At 55.6% G+C, this 25440-nt stretch overlaps 1 protein-coding gene across 3 annotated transcripts; it reads right to left on the bottom strand.

Annotated features, from left to right (window-relative positions):
• Positions 1 to 58: 58 nt before the first annotated feature.
• MYH7B (myosin heavy chain 7B) lies at positions 59 to 25171 on the bottom strand. 3 transcript variants are annotated; one of them, XM_037811107.1, is made up of 41 exons: positions 25066 to 25171; positions 23703 to 23809; positions 23441 to 23584; positions 22869 to 23025; positions 22508 to 22535; positions 21418 to 21514; positions 19188 to 19211; positions 18914 to 19006; positions 18732 to 18795; positions 17390 to 17488; positions 16631 to 16734; positions 16337 to 16475; positions 15933 to 16051; positions 15695 to 15844; positions 15359 to 15529; positions 14006 to 14185; positions 13780 to 13912; positions 13623 to 13699; positions 13122 to 13209; positions 12828 to 12945; positions 10563 to 10686; positions 10317 to 10453; positions 9325 to 9580; positions 8070 to 8312; positions 7209 to 7385; positions 6960 to 7105; positions 5965 to 6055; positions 5497 to 5886; positions 4716 to 4842; positions 4509 to 4627; positions 4227 to 4423; positions 3050 to 3399; positions 2782 to 2906; positions 2558 to 2673; positions 1758 to 2154; positions 1557 to 1682; positions 1291 to 1461; positions 1085 to 1189; positions 908 to 1003; positions 281 to 418; positions 59 to 193 (listed from the first exon to the last, which is right to left on the bottom strand). In XM_037811107.1, exons 1-41 carry the CDS (start codon positions 25154 to 25156, stop codon positions 182 to 184), a joined length of 5826 nt encoding a protein of 1941 aa, XP_037667035.1. In that variant the 5' UTR covers positions 25157 to 25171; the 3' UTR covers positions 59 to 181. The 3 variants fall into 3 exon arrangements, with proteins under 3 accessions (XP_037667035.1, XP_037667033.1, XP_037667034.1); XM_037811105.1 differs by lacking the exons at positions 21418 to 21514; positions 23441 to 23584; positions 23703 to 23809; positions 25066 to 25171 and having other exon boundaries at positions 22869 to 22954; XM_037811106.1 differs by lacking the exons at positions 17390 to 17488; positions 18732 to 18795; positions 18914 to 19006; ... (5 more) ...; positions 23703 to 23809; positions 25066 to 25171 and having other exon boundaries at positions 16626 to 16666.
• Positions 25172 to 25440: the final 269 nt, after the last annotated feature.

The raw sequence follows: 25440 nt of genomic DNA, 5'->3' as shown, positions 1-25440 counted from the left end.
TTAATGGGATCTGTGTCCCTCCACATCTTGAACCCCAAAGAACGACAAGGAAGCCAACTGGAGCTGCAGTCCTGGTGTTTATTCAGGGTTTATTCAGCACCTGGAGGGCAGTGCAGGTCAGCAGATGGGCGATGAAGAGGAGACAGTGAGGAGCAGATGTCCCTTGTCAGAGCCCAGGCTGTCACTCCTTGTGCTAAGGGGAAACGGGGTGTGTGAGGGCGCCTCAAAGAATGCTCCACCCTGTACGGAGGCAGGCTGGTGCCCTGTGCCCACCACTCACCTTGGGGCCCAGGGCATCCCGGGTCCGTGCCCGCAGCTTGTTGGCCTGTGTTTCTGCCATGTCCGCCCGTTCCTCTGCATCATCCAACTCATGCTGGGCCTTGCGGTACTTGGCCAGGTTAGTGTTGGCCTGCTGCTCCTGGGGGCACAGGCAGGGCCTCAGTTTACACTTTGGTAACTGAAGTGATGATCATTCTGGTCCCTACCCCGTCTCTAGAAGAGGAACCAGAAGCCAGCCCCAACACGGTCCCCTGCCATCACTCCTCCTTAACCAACACCCAGCAGGAATGAGGTTAAGCTACTCCAGAGGAGTTCATGTGCCAGACCTGGCCCATGAGGGGACACCCCTGTCCCTGCAAAAGCACCCAGGAAGCAGTCAGTTACATAGAGCTAGGGCCAGTCTCTTCCTGCTAGGCGGGTGGAACTGTCACCCTGTTGGACATCCTGCCCTGGCACAAAGCCAACACTGGGGACCCCCCCCCCCAAGGCCCAGAGATGATGAGGACTGGTATCTCACCTGGCCACACACCCTGTGCCCATTTGTTACCAGAGTCAAGAGTTGACGTTGGGTTATTAGAAACATCCTGACCTGCGCTCAGTTCCAGGTGCCCAGACCCCATGGACTCACCGCCTCTTCAAACTGGCGCTTGTAGCTCTTGACCTTGCTCTGCAACTTGTCCACCAGGTCCTGCATGCGAGCCAGGTTCTTCCTGTCCTCCTCAGCCTGAGCAGGTAAAGGGGAGTCAGGTCTTGCTTGGATTGGAGCAGCGCCAGAGCCGCTCTCCTCAGGGACCCAATCACTCACCTGGTATGCGAGCTCCTTGACCCGGCGCTCATGTTTCCGCACCCCTTTGAGGGCCTCAGCGTGCTGCTTCTGCTCTGCATCGAGCTCAGCCTCCAGCTCCCGCACCTGTAGGCAGCCAGGGGATGGGCCTGATGCTCCGGGCCTGCCCTCAAACTGGTCCACCTGCCTGGGAAGGGAAAGGGAGCCTCCTATGGGGCCACACGCACCTTCGCTTCCAGTTTCTGCACCTGCTTCTTCCCCCCACGGAGAGCGGCTTGTTCTGCCTCCTCAAGCCGTGCCTGCAGCTCCCGTGCAGTCTGCTCCAGGGTCTTCTTCATCCGTTCCAGGTGTGCGCTTGTGTCCTGCTCCTTCTTCAGCTCCTCAGCCATCATGGCCGCCTGTCAGGGAGGCGGTGACATGGTCAGGAGGCATCTGGCTCCAGTGGAAGTTCTTTGGACTTCGCCCAGGCCCACCAGCTTCAACCCAGCCTCACATCAGTGATGGCCTTTTTGGCCTTCTCCTCGGCCTCCCTCCTCTCCTGGGCAGCCTCCTCCACCTCCCCACTCAGCTGGGTCAAATCTGCCTCTAGTTTCTTCTTTTGGTTCAGGAGGCCTGTGTTCTGGGGAGAAACAGAGCCTCAGAGCCGGCCAGCAGGCCTCTGTCCCACACATCCCTGTGTTCCCCGTGTCCCCACCTGCGAATGCAGGAGGTTGAGGCGCTCAGTAGCCTCCTGCAATTCCTGCTCCGCCAGCCTCCGGCTGCGCTCGCCCTGCTCCAGGGCAGCCCGCAGCTCCTCCAGCTCCGCTGCCAGCAGAGCAGCCCGGCGCTCCAAGGCCTGTGCCTGCTCGCGGAGCTCAGCCACCAGCCGCTGCTCCTCATCCCGTCCTGCCTGCTCTTCCTTGAGCTGAGCCTGCAACAACCGTGTGGCTGCCTGGGCCTCTGTGGCCTGGCGGGTGGCATGGCCCAACTGCAGCTCCAGGTCATTGAGGTCACCCTCCATCTTCTTCTTGAGCCGCAGGGCCTCGTTGCGGGCCCGGGTCTCCGCATCCAGGGAGGCCTGCAGGGACTCCACTGCCCGCTGGTGGTTGCGCCTATGGGAGGGAGAGCGGAGGAGGGGACAGGCACCACACTTACCATTCCAAATGCCCAAGGAATGTCGGAGACACAGCCTCATTTTGGGAATAAGGACCTGTCCCTCCCTGGTTTAAAAGCCCCTTGTGACTGCCTGTTGCCCATCAGAGCAAGTTCATGGGTAATAATAAAGGCTCAGGAGCAGACCGACAAGGGCTGAACTCTGACTCTACTCATATTGGGTAAGTCTGAGGTTCACCTCTAAAAGGTGGACATTAATGCTAACTTGAGAGGCAGAAGGAACAAACCAGAGATTCTGTGCCTGCCTGTGCATATAGCAGGGGCTCAGCCAACACTACTTTCTTCCTTTCTCCTGCTCTCAGGTACAAGTGGGATGAGAGGAGGGAGACCCTAGCCCCCTACCTGAGGTTGGTGCATTCCTCATCTTTCTCTGCCAGCTTCCGGTCCACTTCAGCCTTTACCTGGGATAGCTCCAGCTGGATTCGCAGAGTCTTGGTTTCCTCCAGCTCCAGGGCCCCCTGGGGAGACAGAGGAGGCAGAATGGGGCAGGGGCTGTGAGCATGTGTTGAGGGGGAGGCCAGGGCTGAACAACATCTGTCCACCCACCCCTGCAGCCAGCCCCTTACCTCAGCCTCCTCCAGTGCAGCCTGGAGCTCGCTCTTCTCCACTTCCAGTGCCTTCTTAGTTTTCTCCAGCTCCTGGATGCTCTTCCCACTGAGGCTGACATGGTCTGTCAGGTCACCGATCTCCTCTGCAAAGTAGACAGGGCACTGAGGCCCCACCCTCAGCAGCTCCTCAAGCTGCTGCGTGACTGACTCCAAGGTGCCTCCTGGCCTGGCCGAGGTGACCCCTGCACCCAAAGCAGCTAGCTCCCTGACTCTGGGCAGGTCATACCCTGCAGGTTCTTGTTCTCCCGCTTGAGCGTCTCCAGGGCTTCGAGAGCCTCCTCATGGCTGTGCCGCAGCCGGAAGAGCTCAGTGCCCAGGCTGCGGGCCTCCCTCTGGGCGGCCTCCAGCTCCCGCTGCATCTCCTCCTCCTGCCGCCGCCGCTCCTCTAGGGCACGTTCCAAGTGCCGCTGCTTCTTGTCCAGTGCGGCAGCTGCCGTGGTCGCCCGCTCCAGCTCCAGGGTCACGTCCTCTGACTCTGTCTGCAGCCGCAGCTTGGCCTTCTCCAGCGACGAGCACTTGGCATGCGCGGCCTCCACTCCTTCCTCTGCTTCCTGCAGCCGCAGGGCCAGCTTCTTCCTAAGCCACGGGACCCAACAAGGTGTGCACTGAGGAGCCGCCGCGGGCTAGACCCCGGCAACTCCCCTCGCCCTGACGGGGGGCGTCCTAATTTGTATCAAAAACACTACTTGAGCACAGGGGTGGGCAAACTTTTTCTATAAAGGGCCAGACACTAAATAAGTTTTTATTTCTATCACAACATGAAAGCAGCCATAGACAATATGTAAATGAATGGATGTGGCTGTGTTCCAATAAAACTTTACAAAAACTGGCTTGGCTAGATTTGGCTCACGGGCTAGGGTTGCTCACCCCAGCTCTAGCAGGTTTCTAGAGGCTTTCAAATCTCTCTCTCATTTTGTAAAAAGGCTGCAGGAGGCGGAGCAGGGGGTTGAAGGAAAGGAACCTGCACAGGCTGAGGAAGGTCCAAGGAGGGAGAATCATCTGACTGGAAAAGGGCAGTGCCAGGGTGGCACAGAGAACCGTGACTTCATTTGTGCTTCTGACTGGGAGAGAATCCAAGCACTGAACCTTAAAGCCTTTCCTGGACGCTTGGGTAGTTAGGACCATCTTTGAAAAGAAGCCATTTAACATTACCCATGTTGTGAATGAGAAAGAATAAAAGCTTCTCATTCGCAGGAAACAGCACAGATGGGAAATGTGGGCACTGGAGAGGAAAAAGCTAGACAGTGCTGGCTCTTCTTCCAATGGCAGGAAAAGGGGTTTGTCTTCCTGGCCAAAAGGCCTCCAAGAAGGGGAGGGGTGGGAGGGCTGGGGGGACAATCAGAGGCACAGGCATGGTGGAGGCCTGGCTGGCAAGTGTGGCCAAGGCTCTGGCAGGCACTCACTTGGCTTCCTCCAGCTCCTCCGTCCTCTGGATGGCGTCAGCCTCATACTTGCTCCTCCACTGGGCCACCTCAGCATTGGCCTTGGATAGCAGCCGCTGCAGCTCAGCCTGGGCCTCAGCCTCCTCCTCGTGCTGCTCCCGCAGTAGCTCGCAGTCGTGCCGCAGAGCCTGCACGGCATGGGCCAGCGCACTCTTGGCCTGCAGGGATACCAGTGATCTCAGCAGGGTCAGGCCAATGGCCCTGGCCCCCACCCTGCCTGCTCTCAGCCAGCACCCGGCTCACCTTGCTCTCCTCCTCCAGCTGCCTCCGTAGCTCCTCCAGGCTCTGGGCAGCTGAGGCCTTCCCACGGCTCAGCTGGCTGATCAGAGACTCCTTCTCCTCAAGCAGGCGGCTCAGCTCCCCTGCCAGCCAACAGGCAAGAGAGCCCATCAGGTGGGTGAGGGGCAGCACCAAGGCTCCACATGGCCTAGCGGAACCCCAGACCCTCACCACTCTCAGTCTGCAGCCGCCCACGCTGGGTGCTTGCATCTGCCAGCTGCCGCTGCAGCTCTTCCACCTTGATCTTGGCCTCGCTGAGCTGGTCCTCATAGGCCCGGCACAGCTTCTCTGCACTAGCCTGGGATCAGGACAAGGTTGTGAATCAGAGGGCAGGGGGTGGGGCTGTCAGCCAGAAACTGGGATATGAGCCCAGGGCCCAAAGGGAGATCGGAGCCCCAAGTTTAGGGTCAGGGATTCTACTGCTGGGCTGTGGCTTAATAGGTAGGCGTCGGTAGTGAGAGGGCCAGACTAGGTCTAAGACCAGGGTGAGGGTTAGGATACTAACGTCACTAGTCAGCTCAGGCCTGGGGATGGTAGTCAGAGGTCAGCTGTCAGGATTAGGGGATGCAAAGATCAGGGATCAGGTGGGTGCTGAGGTTCGGGACAGGGACAGAGTCACAAAAGGAAGGGGGTCAGAGTTCAGGGCTCAAGGGCTGGTGGCTGAAATTGGATTCCAGAGTCAGGGAATAGGGCTTAGGAGTCAGGTTTGTGGTCAGGATGGATGGGGCTGGTGCCAGTGTAATGGATCAGGAGTCAGATCCAGGGTCCAAGATCAGGACTGCTGTGGGTCAGGACTGACATGCGAGGGTTAGAGGTTGGGTCAGCTGGTAGGGTCAGGACTTGTTTAGAGTCATAGGTAAGGGATCAGATATAGAGCTTAGGATTAGATGCTGGAGTCAGGGCTGTTATGGAATCAGGGGTCAGAGGTCGGGGTCAGGAAGGAGGCAGACACCTTGCCACGAGCCAGAGTCTCAACACTGGCACCCAGATCATCGACCTCCATGCGTAGCTCGCTCTTTTCCTTTTCCAGCTTCTGCCGCACACGCTGCAGACTGTCCACCTGCTCACTCAGCTCAGCTGTGCTGTCTCCCTGCTTGCGCCGCAGGGCAGCCACCGTGGCCTCGTGCCTCAGCGCCGCCTCTTCCAGCTCCCGCCGCAGACGTCCCAGCTCTGCCTCACGCTTGCGGCAGCCCTCGCGCTGCCCCGCAGACGCACCACCAGCTTCCTCCAGCCGCTCGCTCAGCTCCTCCAGCTCCCGGGCTGCCTCTGCCCGCTGCTTCTCCACGCGGGCCCGGGCCGCCCGCTCTGCCTCCAGCTCCTCTTCCAGCTCCTCAGCCCGGGCCTGGGAAAGGCAGGCAGGCGGCCGTCACCTCCGTGGCCTTGGATCCAGCTCTTCACCCTGCCCTGGTCCCCCACACACCTGCAGCTCCTTGATCTTCTTCTGCAACTGGGCCCCGAGGAGCTGCTCATCCTCCACCCGCAGGTTCAGCTGACACAACTCGGAGTCCTTCCTGGGGACCACAGGGTGGGCCTGAGCTGGGCCAGGTTGGAGTTCCCATTAATCTGCCTGAGCCACCCTGCACACAGCCTCCCTGAGCCCCGCTTCACCCCATGTTTCCTCTCAGGCCCCGGCCCAGCCTGCTGCTCTGGGCTCTGCTGCCCTCGGCCCTAGACTCTGGCTCGGGGCCCCTGGTCCAGGGAGGCAGGCCACTACCTCCTGCACCCCACTGGCAGACCACATCTCTCACCCACCCCCACCACATTTAACCTCTGCAGCCACGTAGAACTTGAAGGAGGCAGAACCCAGGGTGCAGACTCAGGTGGCCCTGCAGGCCAGGAGGCCAGGAGGTCCTGTCTGCTACCCATGTGCATGCCTATTTTTTTTTAAAGCACTTCACACCCATTAGGATGGCTTTAATTAAAAAAAAAAGAAAAGAACAATGGTTTTCAAGGAGGCAGAAAAATTGGAACTCTCAGACACCACTGATAAGAAAGCAAAATGATGCAGCAGCTATGGAAATACTTCGGCAGTTCCTCAAAACATTAAATACAGAAATTACCATATAAACCATATAAACCTAGGTGTATAAACCCCATAAAACTGAAAATATATGTTCACATAAAAGATGGTACACAAAATTGCAGCATTATTCACAATTGCCAAAAGGTGAAAGCAATCTAAGTGTCTACCCACAGATGGACAAACAAACATGGTACACACACACGATGGAATATCATTCAGCTGTAAAAAGGAATGAAGCTCTGATACAGGCTACAGCATGGATGAACCTCAAAAACATTATGCTGAGTGAAAGAAGCCAAACACTAAAGGACAAATACTGTCTGATTCCAGTTTTATGAAATGTCTGTATAAATCTATAGGGTAAGAAAGCAAGTTAGTGGTTCCATGCCTACTTCTTGAGTTTCTCCTCCAGCTGCTGCTTGTCCTGGGCTGCGTCTGTCACCGACTCCTGTGTCAGCTTTAGGTCGCCCTCAAGTTTGCGCTTGGCCCGCTCGGCATCCAGGCGCAGCTTCTTCTCTTGCTCTAGGGAGCACTCCAGCTGCGGCAGGGCAGGACGGGGAGGGGGCTCAGCCGCAGCCCAAGCTGGCCATACTCTGCTACCCCAGTCCCACCCCACAGCCCCGGGTGTGGCCCCAACTCACGTCTTCCACCTGCTGCTCCAGCCTGAGCTTGGCTTTGGCCAGCGCACTTACGCGGTCCTCCTCAGTCTGCAGGTCACCCAGGGCCTGCTGGTGGGCCTCCTGCAGCACCTTCTTCTCCTTGGTCAGCCGGGCCAATGACTCGTCCAGTGTAGCCATCTCCTCTGTCAGGTTCTTCACCTGTGCCAGGGCCAGGGCCACCATGGAGAGGTCCCTCCCCACAGTCTGGTCTGAGCAGCCAGCAGACTCAAGTCAGCCCCTCCCAGCTATGGGGCCCTGGGCAAGTGGCTTCACTCAGCCTCTACTTCTTCCTCCCTAAAGGATGACAGCACCCTCCTCGCCCAGCTGTACTGAGGGAGTGAGGATGACGAGTACTCACAAAGCACTTAGCATGGTGCCTGCATAGAGTAGGAAACCAGTAGAGGTCAACAACTAATTGGCATCCCCAAGTATTCAAGACTGCTTGCTCCTACCTGGCTTCCTCAGCATCTGGTGAACCCGAGCAAGCAGCATCCCCCCCTGCACCTCACTTTCCCCTTGTGTACGAAGGAGACAATGCCCCCAGTCCTCTGAAGCACAGGAGCTGTCCTGAGGGCTCAATAGGAGAAAGCAGGCGGAGGGGCCTAGGAGGTGCTGAGCTGGGGGTTAGGTTGCTGCCCTGGCTGGGCCCTGCAGTGTGTGCTCCACAAAGGCCGTCACATCGTGAATCCTCACCACCCTGATGACTAAGTGCTGCTAGGAACCCCGTTTGACAGATGAGGAAACTGAGGAAGTGACCTGCCCAAGACAACACAGCTGTGGCCCAGCAAAGCCGGACTGGGACCTGCAGCTCCAGTCTTTCCCCACAGTCAGCCCTGCCCACACCTTGTTCTCGGTGGCTTGCTTCTCCTTCTCGGCCTTAGCCAGCGTCAGCTCCAGGTCATCAATGTCCTTCTTGAGCTCTGTGCACTCATCCTCCAGCTTGCGCCGGCGGGCAGCCAGGTCAGCATTCACCTCCTCCTCATCCTCCAGCCGCTCACTCAGCTCCTTCACCTTCGCCTCAAGCTGCACCTTGGACTTGATCAGCAAGTGGCAGCGCTCCTCAGCATCCGCCAGGTTGTCCTGCTCCTGGAGGGGACACAGGATGGGGCAGAGTCCAGGTGGGGCCAGGTGGGGCCCTGGAGAAGGAAGTCCATTGGTTTGTCCATGTCAGGTTTTGCTGCCCATGCTCGGCTGGGCTCTGGGCACCTGAAATCCTGTAACCTGCTCCTGGCCTGAAGGAGCTCAGAGGTGGTGGGATGAGGGCCCTGCGAGAGGGACAGATGGGGGCAGGAGTGGTACCTCTAGCAGGGAATGTTATGTTGGGAGCAACCCAAAATGAGCTCCAAAAAGGGCTCTAGCTCTGCCTGTGCTGGGCCCTTCCCAAGAGGCAGGGTGAGGACAGTGTGCTGAGCCTGTGGGGTGATGGGGGGGCTCCCAAGGCCTTTTCAGGGAGGGGCTCAGGGATTCTCTGTCACTGTTTCATCACCACCTGGCTGCACTAGATGATGAATCTTTTGACCAGAGTGCCACCTCTGTCTTCCCACCAGTGTATCTCCAGAGCCTGCATGGGGCCTTTAGAGGGGGTGTCCGACACTCAAAACTGTTTGCTGACGGAAGGCAGGGCTCTGTGGACTGAGAGACTCCAGACCCCTAATCCTTACCCTCCAGTTATTACTGTGACCTGCCTCCTGCATTCCCATGGCCTTTAGATGGAGAAGGGAGCATGCGGCTATTTCAGGGACAGCAAGGAAGGGAGAGCCAGGGAGCTAGGGCTCCACACTGCAGCTGTAACAAGAAGCCAAGGTGGTATGGGGGCAAGGGCAGTGGGATGACATGTGCACGGACAGAGGCCTGGGGTGGGGAGCCCAGGAAACCGGGAGGCTGGGCATGAACAGGGCCAAGTCTCCAGTGGCAGGAAGCCCCCCTGCAGCACCCCGGAACAGGGAGATTCAGGTCAGGCCTAAGCAACCCAGAACATGCCAGGTCTGCCCTGGGCCTGCGTCTGGCTGTGGGGTTTCCTCAGAGCAGCCTGGCACACTGGGGACACCAGGCCACCAAGGGGAACCCTCCCCCACTCCTCACCCCTTCCCCCACTCACCGCCTGCAGCTGCAGGGCCAGGTCATTCTTCTCCTGGGTGACGCTGACGTGTGTCTCCTCTAGCTCCTGGCGCTTGGCCTCAGCAGTGGCCAGTGCCCCTCGCAGTCCCCGCAGCTCTGCCCGCAGGGCTGCCAGCTCCTCCTCAGCCTGTGCAGAGCGCAGCAGTGGTTTCATCTTGAAAAAGAGCTTCATCCATGACCAATTCTTGACGGCATTGAAGGCACGGATGTTCCACTGGATGGTGAACAGGGCGTCCCTGGGAGGGGCCAGGCAGGCTCAGCGCAGCCCCCTTCCTGGGCCCAGCCCCGAGGTTCCCTGGGCACCTGCCTTAGGCCAGGCTTTGCACCGGGCCCTTTGTGCGTATTACCCCATTGAATCTTCCCACAGCCCTCTGAAATAGGTCCTGACACCCCATTTGCCTGAGTGCTTATGGGAGAGGCCCTAGGCCACACGGCAGGAAGCCAGTGGAGGCAGGATTTGAACCCGACATGTCTGCCTCCGAAGCAGGAGCCCTGAATGTCCTAGTGGCCGCTCATGTGGCCCCGGCTCACATCCCAGCCCCTGCACTCACCAGCTGTGACGACTCACTCAGGCACCCCTCCATGGCACCCCTCCACGGGACAGAGCCAACCCCAGCACCCACCAGGTAGGACTGGGCTTTAACCAAGCTAACGCAAACCAAGTGTCTTGCCCAGGGCCTGGCACTTAACACATGGGAAAGACTAGATGCTGTTCCTACCTTGCCAGCCACACTTGGGATGGCCTAGAGTGGAGCGGCAGGCACTCTCACCCCAATTTTTTTTGAGGCAAGGAAATGGGGGCTGGGGTTGAAGCATAGAATAGAACCCTCCCCCTTCAGAGACACCCCCAACCAGCCATAGCGGATCACTTGACCCACAGGCAGCCCAGCAGGGTTCGGAGGGCCTGGAGTTCTGGGAGCCGAGGGACAAGGGGGTGCCCCTTGCCCTGCACCTGTCCCCTCCCAGACCCACCTGCCTCCGAGCAGACGCTGGTACTCAAGGCGCATGAGGCGGCCCCGGCTGCGCGCCTGCAGCAGGGTTAGGACCTTGGCCAGACGCTGGTCGCGCAGCAACTCCAGGACACCAAGCAGCCCGGCCTTGAAGAACACCTGGGGGGGGGGGGCGTGGGAAGCCAGTGGTATGACCCCCAACCGCAAGCGTGACCCTGTCCATGTGACCCCTACACCTGTGGTCAGCCCAACTCCGGTGTTTCCAGACCTTGGTGTGGCCAAACTGGTACTGGATGTGGTCAATGTCCAGCGAGCCCAGCAGCTTCTCTGTGGCCTTCCTGCTGTCCACAAAGGTGTCATCTGGGATGGCGCTAGGGTTCAGTATGCGGTACCTGGGGTGGGGGGGGGCAGGGAAGGGCTGGTGAGGAGGGGCCAGGGACAAGGGAGGGAAGGCTGGTGGGGGCATGAACTGGGCTAACTCCTGGGCCTCCTGGGGCTAGAGCAGGGGCTCCAGAAGGGCCCAGGCTGAACAAGCAGCCAGTAGGGTGAGGTATCACAACATCGGGGGATTCGGCATATTCTGCTTAAAAACCCTGGGCTGTTCTACAGTATAGTATGTTCACATAAATAAAACACATCCCTGCTAAAAACGAAGAAAAAACCTTGGCCTGTTAAAATAGCTAGTTTTATGTTATATATATTCTACCACAATAAAAAAAGACCATCAATCAAAACAAAAATCTTGGGTTGTCCAGTAGCCTTGACTCTTGAAGACAACTGTATAATAATGTAGCTTCCAAGGGGTGACAGTGTGATTTTCAAAACCTTGTGAATCACATTCCCTTTATCTAGGGTATGGATGGATGACTAGAAAAATGGAGACAAAAACTAAATAAAACATAGGGTGGGATGGGGGTGGTGATTTGGGTGTGTTTTACTTTTATTTTTTATTCCTATTTTTATTCTTTCTGGTGTAAGGAAAATGTTCAAAAGTAGTTTGGGGTGATGAATGCACAACTATATGATGGTATGGTGTGTACATCATGAATGATTGTAAAATATATGAATATATCTCAATAAAACTGAATTTTAAAAAAAATCTTAGGTTACATTTAAATTCATGTAGTAGTTAAGTTTGTTAAGAAGCCACAGTTTTAAATGAACCACACTAAAACAAGGTGTTACTGTACTTTATGCATGATTTCTCTGTAAACCTGTAACTTCTCTAATTAAAAAAAAAGTATATTAAAAAAAAAACTGCAGTTCTTATAAAAGCATATAATACTTTTATCATTTAAAAAAGTAAAGACAAAAAAAGATTTAAAAAAATGACAAAGAAGGTGATATGCTCTATCAGGCATTCACTGAAGAAACATCTGTAAGAGAATTCTTATCAAAAAGAGTCAGGATGAGTAATGAACATGTTCTAAAATTGATCATGGGGATGTATGCACCACTATGTGATGATACTGTAAGCCACAGATTGTATACTCTGGATGGTTTGTATGCTTTGTGAATATATCTCAATAAAAATGCAAAAAAATCAATCAATCTCATTACATGGTGGGGCAGGGAGGGGGGGGGGGGCGGAAAGCCGGGCTGCCTGCCCAGCACTTCCAAAGTAGACACGCTTGCACGTGTGAAGGCAGAACCCTCAGTGGAGGGATGATTAGAGAGCCCAGTTCATGAGGCTGTGGGATATTTTCCAGCCAAAAAAAAAAAATGGGTGCTGATGCAGATTTATGCACGTCAAGAAGGAACAATCTCCAAGATAGATTGTTGCATGAAAATACCAAGTCACGGAGCCAAGGGTGTGTCTGTGCCCATATACACACTTATCTGTCTGGACACACGTATATAAGGGCTGTGTGGATAACCACAGTTACTTCTGGAGAGGGGAAGGGAACTTCGGACACCTGTAGCCTGACAAAGGGGAGGAGACAACGGTGTTGACTGAGCAATCGCTACAAGCTGGGCACTACAGAAAGTCAAGTCCATGTGCGTTCTCATTTAACTCCCGAATCTGCATCCCACTCTGTCTGCACCCTGAGCTCCAGATTAATAAATCCAATCTCCCCTTCAACAACTTTTCTAATATGTCTGCTGGAGACATTTCAAACTTGGCATGTTCAAAACAGAGCTTGGTTCACCATTACCACCACCACCCAAAACCCACTCCTCCTGCAGTCTTTATATCTCAGTAAATCTGTCACCAACAAAAAGTCTGGGAGTCACCTTGTCTTTTCTCTTTCTTTCTACTGTGTATCCAACCCCTCAGAAAGGCCTGTTGGTGCCACCTCCAATATTTACGCCGAATCTGTTCACACCCCACCCCACACACACCTCCCTCCCAGGTCTAGGCCACCACCGTCTGTCACTGACATGCCTGCCCCCAGCTCCTCGCAGGTCTCCGTGCACCCCCTCAGTGACAGGAACTTCAGTCTGGCTGGCTGGCTCCCTTCCCACCACCTCCCACTGGAGAGGAGGGCAAGGGGGAAGAGGAAAAGGGCCAGGGCTAGGCAGGGAGACTGACCGCTGCCTGAAGTCAGTGTAGAGCAGACGGTTGGGGAAGCCTTGGCGGCAGATCCGGATCCCCTCCAGAACCCCATTGCAACGTAGCTGGTGTAGCACCAAGAAGGCATCCATGACACCTGGACATTGTGGGAAAGGTCAGAGGTCAGTGACACACCTTCACACCCTGGAAAAAGGCAACCCAGACAGAGTGACTGAGACTGTGGAGGGCCTGCAGGGGGTGGGATGTGGCCACCCAGTCTCTGCCCCATCACCCTCCCTCCCCACCCCACCAGCCCTGTCCTGGGATGAATACCTGGGGTCTTATTCTCGTTGGGGACAATACAACGGACGAAGTGGGGCTGTGTGGCCCGCAGGTTAGTCATCAGTTTGTTGAGGTTCTCCTGGAGGTGGGGAAGAATGGGGAGAAGGCACAGGAGGGGCAGAGACCAGAATTGGACAATGCAGCAAAGAACCATCGAGGACCAGTGAGCAAGATCCTTAAGTGTGTCCCTGAGCTTTTGTTTCTGTCGCCCTTGTTCCCTGTGCCCTCTTCTGCTTGACTGGTCCCCATCGCCATCACCAAAGCCTTCACTCCCCCACCAAAATGCCATCCCTCCCAGAGGCCCCTGTGACCCCTGTCCTTCCCCACAACCCTGCTCAGGCAGCGTGGGGACAGGAGGCAGCACAGACTTGCTGTGATGTTCACATGCAGAGGAGTTAAACATCACTGCAAGTCTTAACGGCCACCCGCCCAGGGTGCAGGGGATAGAGCAGGGAGTGGAGGACGGGGCTGGAGGTTGGCAGGGGCCCTCACCTTGTGCAGCTGGGACACCGTCTGGAACGATGCTGCCTTCTTACGCTTCTCTTTCACCCCGGACTTGGGGGGCTCGGCTAGTGGAGACACGGGTACTGGTCACTCCAGGGGACATCACTCTATGAGCCTCTTACCAGCCTTGTCCCTCAGAACTCACTGGAGCAGGAGCCTGCATAGTTCTCATAGAGCGTAGCCAAGAGCTTATTTTGTGACTTTTGGAAGATGGGGACGACCGTCTCATTCAGTGGATCCTTGTTTTTCTCCAGCCAACCCACAATGCTGTACGGCACCTGGCGGGGACGAGACAGGTGCTGAGTGGGGTTGGGGCAGCCTGGGGAGGGAGGGATGGGTGGTAGAGAGCTGGGGTTCCAACAGGCACCTACCACACCTGCGTAGTGGACCACCTCAAAGTGGGCCTGGTACTTGCGCTTCTTGTCAGGCCGCGGCTGCTGGAAATTGGGCGACTTCCCTGCGTGGTTGTCATAGAGCTTGGCCCGGAAGCTCGCATCTGAGGCCTTGGGGAACATGCACTCCTCCTCCAGGATGGACAGGATGCCAAGAGGCTGGGGACAGCCAGGGTACAAGTTTGAGGGACATGAGGGAGCCTTGGGCCCTCCATCAAGCCAGCCTCCCAGAGTCTCTCCCTCTTCCCCAACACCCCAACCTCAGCCATCTTCCCAGAGGAACAGAGACCAGACCTCACCCAGGAGCCCCATCTTCCAGGAGAGAAAGAAAGCTTTGAGGCTTGGCTTCCACTCCACTTCTACACACTTTACAGCACTGAGTACTCTTTGCTTATAAGAAGTGTGCAAACTCAAACTGGTGCCTCTGTACCCACTCTTGCCAACCACCACAGCCAAAGTTACACACGTCATGCATAAACATACGGTAGTTAGAAAAAAAAAGACAACTGAGTTCAAATGTCTCATTCCTCATTCACAAGCTGTGAGCCCCCTAGACTTCTATAAGCCTCCATTTTCTAACCCGCAAAACAGGAAAATGAAGACCTTCAGTGCTGATATAACAGCAAAAAATTGTCAGCCAACGACACAAGGAGATTACAAAAATGCATCATATGAAAATCATCTGCTGCATGAAATACTCTGCCTTCTTCTACAATATTCAAAGTACATTTTCAGAGAAAAAGTAGGATGTGCAATGGATCTGTGTCTATAAAAGAAAACTGGATGCCCAGGATAAAGGATTTAGAGGACATTAACCAAAGTGCTAAGATACCTGCTGTATTTTCCCCTTTACTTCCTGTTTTCCAATTTTTTTAAATTTTCTTTCTTCTATTCTTCATGTAATAGGGAAATACATTTAATGTTTTACAATCAAATAAATAAGTAAACACACCCTGCCCTGCCCTGCCAAAGGCAGTTCTGAAGATCCAGTGAAATCGTGGCTGAAAAACGACCCTGTGAACTGCAGAATCGTGTGCACCCAGAGGGGCTGATGCCAACAGTGGGGTACACACACCTAAATGCTCACCATACTCACCAACACACACCCACACTGACTCTCCACCACACCCATTCAGACACAAGCACAGATGCTCCCATTCACACACATGCAGACACGTGTTGTCACCACCACATGCACATGACAAACTGGCTTCAAGACACAAGTACACACCTACATGCACACACACACCCCCTCATGTATAACACTCGTTCTTGTCCACTCAGTATACACACAGCCTCCCCCCCACCATGAGGACTCTGCTCCAGCCCCACCTTCTCAATGAGGTCGATGCAGGGCTGCAGGTCAAGGCCAAAGTCAATGAAGACCCAGTCGATGCCCTCCCGCTTGTACTCCTCCTGCTCCAGCACGAACATGTGCTGGTTGAAGAACTGCTGCAGCTTCTCGTTGGTGAAGTTGATACACAGCTGTTCAAAGCTGTTAAACTACAAGAGGGAGGCCCTGGGGCTCAGCAGACCTCCTTGCAGACAGGAGAGGGGGCTGGAGGGGAGCAGCAGCCCACCCACGCCTCCAGGGCTCCTGCCCTGCCCTCCCCTCCATGGTCCTCACCTCAGAGCGCACAGCACCCAAGGCCGTGGGCCTTCTCTCACCTCAAAGATCTCAAAACCAGCAATGTCCAGGACCCCGATGAAGAACTGCCGGGGTAGCTTTGTGTCCAGTGTCTGGTTGATCCGTGATACCAGCCACCGGAAGAGCCGGTCGTAGGTGGCCTTGGCCAGAGCCCCCACGGCAAACACCACCTGGAGACACAGGGAAGCTGGCTGGGACCTGGTGAGGACTGGCCCCTGCCTGGTGGCCCCCTCAGGCCCCAGCCTGCTAGCAGCTCACCTGCTCCACGCTCTGGCCCTTGGTCACATACTCATTCCCCACCCGGACCCGGGGGTGCAGGAGGCCTTTGAGGAGGTCCCCACTGCTGACCCCCATCAGGTAGGCAGCCTTGTCAGCACCTGGCAGGGCACACAGGTGGGATGAGGACAGGGAAAACCAAGTATGCAGGCACATGGGGGCTCTACTAGCCTCAGCCTGGGGTCAAGAGGTGGGTTTGAGGGGGCACAGGTTCAGGCCAACAAATCCTTAGCCACAGGAGGATGAGGGTCTGGAGTTGAAGGGTCAGGGCCAGGTAAGACTTGAGTCAAAGGTTGTGGATACGGATTAGGGTTAACGGTTAATGGCCACAGACAGACAGGACATTGGGAGAGGGGGCAAGGTGACAGCCAGGTCGGGTCTCTCACTCTCGGTGCCATCAGCCTCAGCCTGCTCCTCCCGCTGCTTCTGCTTGAACTTCATGTTGCCAAAGTGCAGAAGGGCACCCACGATTTTATAGCAGGCACACTTCTCATCCATGCTGAAGCCCAGGATGTCCATGGCGTGCTGTGGGGGGAGGACGGAGGTTTGAAGAAGTCAAGGCTCTGCCAAGGTCCAGCAAGACTAAAGGCAGGGAAGCTGGACCCCAAATCTCCACCCAGCCACCCATGTCCCCACGCTGCAGGCAGCCCACTTCTGCTGCCCTCCTAGCCCCACCATACATCAGTGGCGATGAGCTCCTCCCCATCATCCATGTTATCCACCGTGATGACGCCCTGGCTGCAAAAGTGGTAGTCGTAGGGGTTCATAGACAAAAGCAGCATGTCTGGGGACACAGGCAGAGAAGGGCAGGTCAGGCTGTGTTCAGCCGGCCTTTCTCCTCCACTCCAGGGAGGTGGGCTCTGGGGGCCCAGCCTAGCAGGAGAGTCTGGGGCTGAATTTCTTGCCTCCCACCCCTGCATCCAGGCGGGGGCTTCTTTTTCTTTATGGTTTCCAGTGCTTCCATCTCACTCATCCATTGACCAGTGCTCACAACCACCCCTTCTGCCCAGACCCCGTGTGGGTGCTAAGGCACAGGGAGGACCAGTATCTGCCCGAGAAGAGAAGGGGAGCTGGGCCAAGACATAGCCGTCAGTCCCTCGAGAGACCACGCCTGTGGTGCTAGGTGGAGCCTCTGTCGTCTCAGGACAGCAGGAGGGACTTGGGTTTCTGCGCAAGGCTACACGACCCTGCCAGGGCAACAGAGCTAAGAGGCCAGTGCCTGGCATGGGGAGGAGATGGCTCAGCAACCACCAGAGGTTGCAGGAAGAGAGGGGAGGACAGGATGGGCCCTGGTTCCCCAGGAAAGAAGAGATGCCACAGACCCCAGGACAGCGAGGAAACAGACATCTCGATGGGGGCCAAGGAGGGGCCACATGGCCCGACTCCCTCCCAGCTCCTTTGGGCTTGACCCTCCCACCCGGTCCATCCCTGGCCCTCACCCTGCAGCTCTGGCTTCTTTCCCGACAGGATCTGGTAGTAGACATGGTAGCTGCGCTCGCCGGGCAGCTGGAAGATCACTCGTGACTTTTCTAGGAGATCTGAGGAGAAGGGGAGGTGCTGGCCTAGGGTCTCCTGGTACCTCCCCAGATTGAATCACCCCCAAAAGGAGGGGCCTGGGGAAGAACCATCACTAAGGGGGTTATGTGCTCACACCAGACTGTGGGGAAAGGTGTCTCTCCACTGGTATACGTCTGCCCACTGTTGTGTGTGCCTCTCCACCGGTATGTGTGTCTCTCTGCTGGTTGAATGTCTCTCCATTGGTGTGTGTTTCCACTGGTGTGTGTATCTCTCTGCTGGTTGAATGTCTCTCCACTGGTGTGTGTGTCTCTCCACTGGTGTGTGTGTCTCTTCATTGGTGTGTCTCTCTCCACTAGTGTGCCAAAAGCCTCCATGGCCAGGTGGGCACATGTATCTGTGTCAGCACATATTTGTCTGTTTGAACATCAATGTGTGCCTCTCCGTGGAGATATCTGTGGGAAGTTTTTCGTTCATTTACTCTTGCATCTGCATTTTCATTCTTTCATCTGTGACGTACACTCCTTCCTCCAAGGCAGTCCTAGTGCGTGTTGTTCAGTGCACATGGAGCTGTCCAAAGTGTGTGCACGGAGCAGAGCCTCCCAGCACATCTAGTCATGGGTGTGAACTGCAGTATGTCCCTGCCCCGTGACCTCACACCTGTGCTGTTGGGACCTAGGCGCCGGGCATCCCGAGGTGGGGAGTGGTCAGTTGGGTGCCCTCTGCAGTCTGCTCCACTCTGGTGTTGGAGCAGCTGGGCTGGGCCTGGCAGGATGGGCACCACCACCAGAAAGGTGTTTAGGGGAGGCTTCCTGGAGCAAGGGACTTGGAAGGACAGGGAAACTATGTGGAGATGAGGCTGGTGACAGAGGAGCAGAGAAAAGACCAGGGGTGGGAGGTAAGGGTTCAGTCATGAGGAGCCTGACTGGCCAGGAGGGACTTCGGTCTTCATTTAAGGGAGATGGGATCTAGATAAGGTTTAAAGAAGGGATGGGATGTGATCCAGTTAGTATCTCGGAGATCACTCTGGCTTGATGGAGGATCGAGTAGAGGCTAGGGGACCACAGGAGGCTGGTGCAAGGTTCCAGGTGAGAGGCAAGGTGGCCTGAACTGAGCAGCGACCAGGGGATCAAGAGAAGCACCCAGAACAGGTGGGAGCCAAGAGAACTTGATAATGGATGCTAAGTCAGAGCGGAAAGACTCAGCCCAGCCCTCTGTCCCCACTTCCTCAGGAACCCCGCCCTCATTCTCCCTCTCCAGACTCACAGCTGTCGATATCAGCAGACGCCAGTTTCCCGGAGGGACCAAAGTGAATGCGGATGAACTTGCCCTGTGGGCAGAGGGCAGGCCCTCAGTCAGGGGGCTCAGCCAGTGCTGCGCCGCCCCCGCTGGAGGCTCCTGCCTTCTGGCATCTGCCCACCTCTCCCACAGCCACTGTGGTGACTCACAAAGCGGGAGGAGTTGTCGTTCCGCAGCGTCTTGGCATTGCCAAAAGCCTCCATGGCAGGGTTAGCCTCGATGATTTGATCCTCAAGGGTGCCCTAGTGGTGGCAGGGGTGGGAGGGGGTGACGGGGGATGTGAGGGGCAGTCAAGTCAGCCCCGGCGCTCACTGACTGGGAGAGCATCAGCCCATCCCAGATGATTTCCGGGTGTGAAGGGGTGGGAGGGTCCCAGGGCCTCATGCTTGTCACCTACCCCACTCACACTGGCCCCACACTTACCCCAGTCTTTGTGGCCAGAAATTGCTGGGGGAGAAGGAGGACAAAGTTAAGAGGGTGGGAAGTCCCAGGGGGTTGGGTAGGGGAGGCGGAGGTTAGCAGGACAGTGGACGTTAGTCACCAACTATGTAGCTCTCCACCCCAAACCCCACGCCTGACCCTCCTAGGGGTATTAGAAGGAAAAATGCTAGAAAGTGGGAGCAAGCTTGGCCCTGACCAGATGCCTGAGGCAGGAGGCTGCATGTGTGTGTGTGTGTGTGTGTGTGTGTGTGTGTGTGTGTGTGTATGTGTGTGTCTCCTACCCACAGCCCTTCCCCTCCCCAACTCGGACTCTGGCCTCTCCATACCCCCTCACCTTCCATGCTCCATGAGTGACTCCTGCCCCAAGGCCAAGGGGCTTCCTGACTAAAATCTTCTCCCCTTCAGAGCCCAGCTCAAATGCCCCCTCCTCTAGGAAGGCTTCCCTGATACCCTCAAGCTGGAAGCACCATCTTCCTGCTGGGAACCTTCCTACCCTAGCTTCCTCAGTGGTGGCCCTTTTTCACACTTTTCCTTTGTGTTGTGATTAGGTGTGTGATCACTGCACAACTGTACACCTATTATTCAAAATGACCCTGCCAGAAGCAATTATGAGCCTAATTTGTAAATAAGGAAAGTAAGACTCCTAGCAGGGAAGGGATTTGTTTGAGGCTGCCTGGCAAGCCCAGGCAGAGCTGGCACTGAGCCCAGCCACCTGCCTCCCATGGTTCCCACTGCTGCCTACAGAGGGACTTAACTGAATTGAGGGGGGTCCGCCCCCATCCCTCCCTAGTCTCATCCTTATCTTGCCTCCATTTCTCTTTCTTCTCTACAGACATGCTACCACCAGGAGACTTTGTGGTCACTCACCTAGCTCCAGGTAGCCCAAGACTTATAAATCCCACCACCACCACCACCACCAAGATATTGCTGGGGAAGGGACGCAGGAAGGAGATGGAGCCCCCTCCTCCAAACTCCCCCCACCCACTCACATCCAGTGCCTTTGAACAGGGCTCTCCCTGAACTGTCTGATCAATGGGGGCGGGTGGGGTGGTGGGGGGTGGACTTTTCCATTCCAGCACCCACAGCACCTGTGGGTCAACCTGGCCCTTTAGCTCCCTTGCCTACCCTCTCCCTTGGACTCCACACTCAGGGCTCCTTTCCTACCCAGGTGTCCCCTTGCCCCCAGCCCTTCCTACCTTGTCCCTGTCATCTATTCCTGTCACTGGACCAAGCCCCAACTTTCTGCAGCATCCCCAGAGACATTTTGGCATTTTGGAAAATAGGGTGGGGGAAAAGGAGGGAGAAAAGAATACCAAAAAGTCAACAGCAAAAACAAACAGCAAAAACCACAACAAAAAAAACAAAACTGAAATAAAAATCAAAAACCAAGAAAGTTAAATGGGGAAAAGGAAAAAGCCAAAAGAAAAAAAAAAATGAAAAAAAAAAAAGAAAAGGAAAAAGAAAAAGAAAAAAGAAAAGAAAAATGCCCCAGAATAAAGCAAGGCTCAACAGGACCAGGAGTGAGGGCTTATGGGAGGAGGCCTCGGGCTTCTGGGAAGAAAAGTCAGCCCATTTGGGGGTTGATGGCAGGAGTGGGCATCCACAGAGCTCTGACAGCCAGCCATGGGACTAGCAACAAACATTGTACTTTAAAAACAAAAACAAAACAAAACACTGATTCCCCAGTTGCTTCTGAAATTTTCAAAAATTGTACAGAAATCACAGGGCACAAAACTGCCCCCCAATAGCGGGTGTTGAAAAAGGCAAGTCTCCTGGCTCCAGCTCAACTGTGTGTGAGCTGCTTGTTCTGAAAGGCAGCAGGTAACTGTGTCTTTGGTGCATGAAAACCAAGAAAATCACTTCTTAGTGAAAGCAGCCTATTCAGTAAACTCTTTCAAGATACAAAGGCCAAGATGGAAGGGGAAAATTACACAAAGCATTCAGGAAAAGTGATGTCCTCCTCCTGGGTGTTAGATGGACTCTGAGCAGGCCCAGAGCAGGGTTGCAAAGGGGTCAGGTGTGACCATAGCCTCTCTGGTCAAGCCTTGCTCGGGCCAGAGCCCCCCACCAGAGTGGGAGGCTCAGGCAGGGCTGGCAGCTCTGGGGAGCCAAATATTTAAAAAGAAAAAAAAGAAAGAAAAGAAAAAGAAGAAAAGGAAGATAAGAAAAACAGTGAGAAGCAGGGAGCAGCGCCCACGTAGGCGAGTCTTACGGCCTTCTTGCCCGGCCCGTCTCCCAGGGCAGCGACGATGGCAAAGTACTGAATGACCCGCTTGGTGTTAACCGTCTTACCGGCCCCCGACTCTCCGCTTGGATGACACAAACAGGAGTCACCAATGCCCATCTGACCACCCTAATTCTTCCCATTCCCCAATGTCCCATCCCTCAAACAGCAACCCCCCCACTTTCTTCCTCCTCAACCCCCACCCCCAAGAACTCCCAATTCAAGGAACCGAACTCAAGTGTTAGATCAACCTTCAGGGATGTTGCTTGCAAAGCAAGCCAGTGTCCACCATCCCTGTGAGGTAATGGCACTGTTCACTGAGCACTGTCAGCACCAGGCACTGGGTGCTCATATAGGCATTAGAAAACCCTGGAAGGCAGGCACCAATATCACCTCCATTTTATAAATAAGAAAATGGAGCTCAGAGAAGTTACATGACTCTTCTGTTGTGTGGCAAGAGTATATATTAACTCAGTGACTCCTTATACTTTTGCATGGTAGGTAGGCAGGATGGTTCGCTTTTCTATTGATGAGGCTCAGAGGCCAAAGACACACACAGCAGGAGGTGGAAACGTGAGAACTTGAACCCAAGTCTGTGGGGCTTCAAAATCCTTGCTTTTACCCACCAGGCTGCACTGCATGTGCATGCATGCACACACACACAAGCCGTGTCCATACTGGCTTGGCTGAACATGAACCTGGCATGTGAGATTCCACTACTTTCCCATGGTAGTAGGTTGGTTATCCAGGGTCAGAGAAAAGGAGACGCTGAGGAGGAAGGGGAAGCTCCCTCCCCCTCTTGAACCAGAATCAGAACCCCCAAGGAATCAGGGTGGGTGGAGATTTGGGGCCTTGGGGAGAGGGGTATCAGGGCTGGTGATGGCTCTGGGCCTTGGCAAACCCTTCCTACCCACCACCCTTAAGGAATCTTTGCAGAGCAGGTTCGGGGCTAATTCAGCTTCAGCTGAGACACTGGCCCTAAGCACTTTGGATTCTGATCCTGGTAAATGATCTGGTTCTGCCCCTCCCTGCCACATGACTAGCATTTCCCACCATACCCCCAGAGTCCCCCACTCACGTGATCAGCATGGACTGGTTCTCTCGGTCTGGAGAAAAGGGGAAGGAATAGAGGAGTCAGCCAAGATATGGGACCAGCCACAGGTGGAATACCCTGGGTATCCAAGGCCCTGGGGCAGCCCCTCCGCCCTCCAGGTCTCAAAATGGTAAGGGCCAGGTGGGACCGGACTGACCACCAGCTCCCAGCTGGAGAAGAGAATGGCTGTGCTAGTGTGTCCAGGAGCATAAAAACGAGGGCTGGGTCTTCCCCACCCACCCCATCCTTGGCAAGGAAAGTGGAAGGAAAAGTGTCCTTTACAGAAGTCTTCCTGGAGCAGGGGTAGGGAGCTTAGGTCTGGGAGAGGGGTCAAGGTGGTCCTTACTACGCAACATGTCGTTGTAGGCATTATCCGCCACCGCATATATGTGGGGAGGGGATTCAGAGCGGCGCTTGCCCTTGTAAGCAGCCACTACAGCAGCCGTGTAGACCGGGAGCCATTTGTAAGGGTTGATGGTGACACAGAAGAGTCCCGAATACGTCTGAGGAGAGTGCAAAGTTGGACTGTCAAAGGCCAAGGTTCCATTCTCAGTCCCCAGCCCTCACAACCCCCTGACCCCTGAGATAGTCCCCCAATGAGCCACTTCACAGGCCCACCACACCATCTGCAGCCCTCCTGGTTCCGCCCCGCCCCCGGCCCGCGGCCCTGCCCCTGGCCCGCGGCCCTGCCCCCGGCCCGCAGCCCTGCCCCCGGCCCGCGGCTCTGCCCCCAAAGCCGACACCCCGGCTCCATCTTAGCTCCGCCCCCACAGGTCACAGCCCCGCCCCCATTTCCCATGATTCTGCCCATACGAGGTCTGAGGCCTGGGCGTTCCTCTAGCTAAAGGCCCGCCCCCACGGCCCGCCCCATAGCTCCAGCCCCCACCACCCATGGCCCCTCCCTGGTCCGCAGCTCACGTAGATCATCCAGCGTGCGTAACGCTGGCGCAGATTTTGCAGCACTGCAGCCTCGTTGAGGTGTGTCATCATGGCCATATCCTCGAGCAGGTCGAAGCGGGGTGGGTTCATGGGCTGCAGGTCGGCTTCGCGCACTGTCAGCACCTGCCAGGGAGGCCGGAGTGGAGAGGGCCCGACTGACCGCAGCCTCCCATCCACCCGCACACCCAGACTCCGTTCACCCAGAGCTGGCCAGGAGCTGCGGAAAAAGGGGGTGCCAAACCTTCTGGTCCTTGGTCTCCACAGTGACTCTGCCCCCTGTGGCCTCTGACTTGACTTCTGCCTCCACGTAGGCATCCTGTTCATCGGGCACCCACACCCGCTTCTTCCCTGGGGTGGGGGAAGAGCATCGGAGCTTTAAGAGTAGCTGCGGACCCAGCTCGGGTTCCCAAGCTGTGTCCATCCATAGAGCTGTGACCCTCTCAGAATCCCCTCTGCCAGGTCGCAGGAGTCCCCAGTGTGGATCCCTCCAGATCCAGGCTCCTCAGCGAAGATCTCAAACGATCCCGTTTGCAGGGTAAGAGGCCCACTTTCGCTCTGGGTGCAGGTTCAATCCCCGCTTCAGCCCTAAGTGCTGCCTGACCTGCCGACAATCCCTCTTTCTCTCTGGGCCTGTTTCCTCAAATGCAAAATGTCATGAGGCTCTCCTGAGGTCCCATAAGGAGCAGCCCCTCAATATCAGGCCCATAATTCTCAAGAGGATCCACCTCGTCTATCCCACTGAGGACACAACCCCAGGTCTCCTCATTTCTGTGTGCTGTGCTCCCAGCCCACCTCCCATCCCTGGCCAACTGACCCCATAGCTTTGAGGGGCACGTATTTCATGGTAGGTAAAAGCATGGACCAGGGCTACAGACTCCAGGTTCTCTTCCCTGCCCTGCCACTTACTAGCCAGGTGCCTTGGTCAGGACCAGCTGTATGATTTGCCGGCCCCTTTGTTAAACATTATCAAGATGGCAATAGCAGAACATTAATTAAATAAAGCATGAGGCCCTTCTGAGCGCCACGCCCTGTGACTGCAGAGGTTGCACACCCATGAAGCTGGCCCCGGCCCTTGTCCTTTCCTCCTAGGTTGCTGGCAGGATTAAATGAGATGATGTGCAGAAAGGCATCTGCTCTGGGCCTGACATACCATAAGCACTCAATACATGTTAACTATTGTTATTATTGTCCTATGAGCAAACCGGGTCATAAATAGGACAGTCTTTGTCCCTATCTCTAATAAACAGTGGCTTTGGCTCTGTGGAAAGCATTAAAAATAGCTCCAGCACAGGTTCTGTGGACACTGGAGACAGCCCGCACTCATGCCAATCACCCTCATCTCAGAAGCCTCAGGGTCCAGCCTGAGTCATCCTCACAGACTGCAGCCCTGGGAGACAGGTGGTGTTGCCATTTCACAGAGGAGCAAACTGAGGCTGGCTCACAGACACACAGGGATTTCAGCCTCAGGACCCCAGGCTCTGGGAGCAAAGTCCAGGGTCAAAGCCGTCAAGCCACATTGCCCTTTCAACACTGAGCTCAGGGCTGGTCTGAGTCTATAACGGCTTCTCTGCGTCTGTGCCTCCTTCTCCTCTTCCTTCACTTACCATCCCATGGGAGAGTGTGCACCTTCGTCAGCTCTTGGTAACCCTGGCGGAGGTAGCGGGCAGATTCCCCAAGTTCACTCACATCCATCATGGCAGTTGCACTGAAGGTTGAGGACGAAGAACTAGAAAGTTTGGAGGTTCAAGGCAGACCAAGGCGGCAGGCACTGGAAAACGGCAGGGGGAGGGTGGCGGAGACTGAGAGGGACCAGAGACCCCAAAACAGAACATGATCCCCCTAGATCTAATGCTAGGTAACTTCCTGGGGTTCCCTCACCCCAGCCTCCCTGCGTGAGCCCCCAATACACACACCCTCAAACAACCAGAGCGTCCTCTCCCACAGATATGGAGAGACCCATGCCCACCCAGGGGCACCCT

This window comes from Choloepus didactylus, chromosome 19, assembly GCF_015220235.1.
Source record: "Choloepus didactylus isolate mChoDid1 chromosome 19, mChoDid1.pri, whole genome shotgun sequence".
Lineage (NCBI taxonomy): Eukaryota > Metazoa > Chordata > Mammalia > Pilosa > Megalonychidae > Choloepus > Choloepus didactylus.
The sequence above is the reverse complement of the archived record's forward strand: the minus strand, read 5'-3'. Positions and strand labels throughout refer to the sequence as shown.

Coding starts and splice junctions, on each gene's coding strand:
- MYH7B (XM_037811107.1), bottom strand. CDS start 25,156: ATGATGGATGTGAGTGAACTTGGGGAATCTGCCCGCTACCTCCGCCAG. Junction 18,796..18,913: donor ACGACAACTCCTCCCGCTTT/GTGAGTCACCAC, acceptor CTCTGCCCACAG/GGCAAGTTCATCCGCATTCA. Junction 13,210..13,622: donor CGGTGTCCCAGCTGCACAAG/GTGAGGGCCCCT, acceptor CCCCACCTCCAG/GAGAACCTCAACAAACTGAT.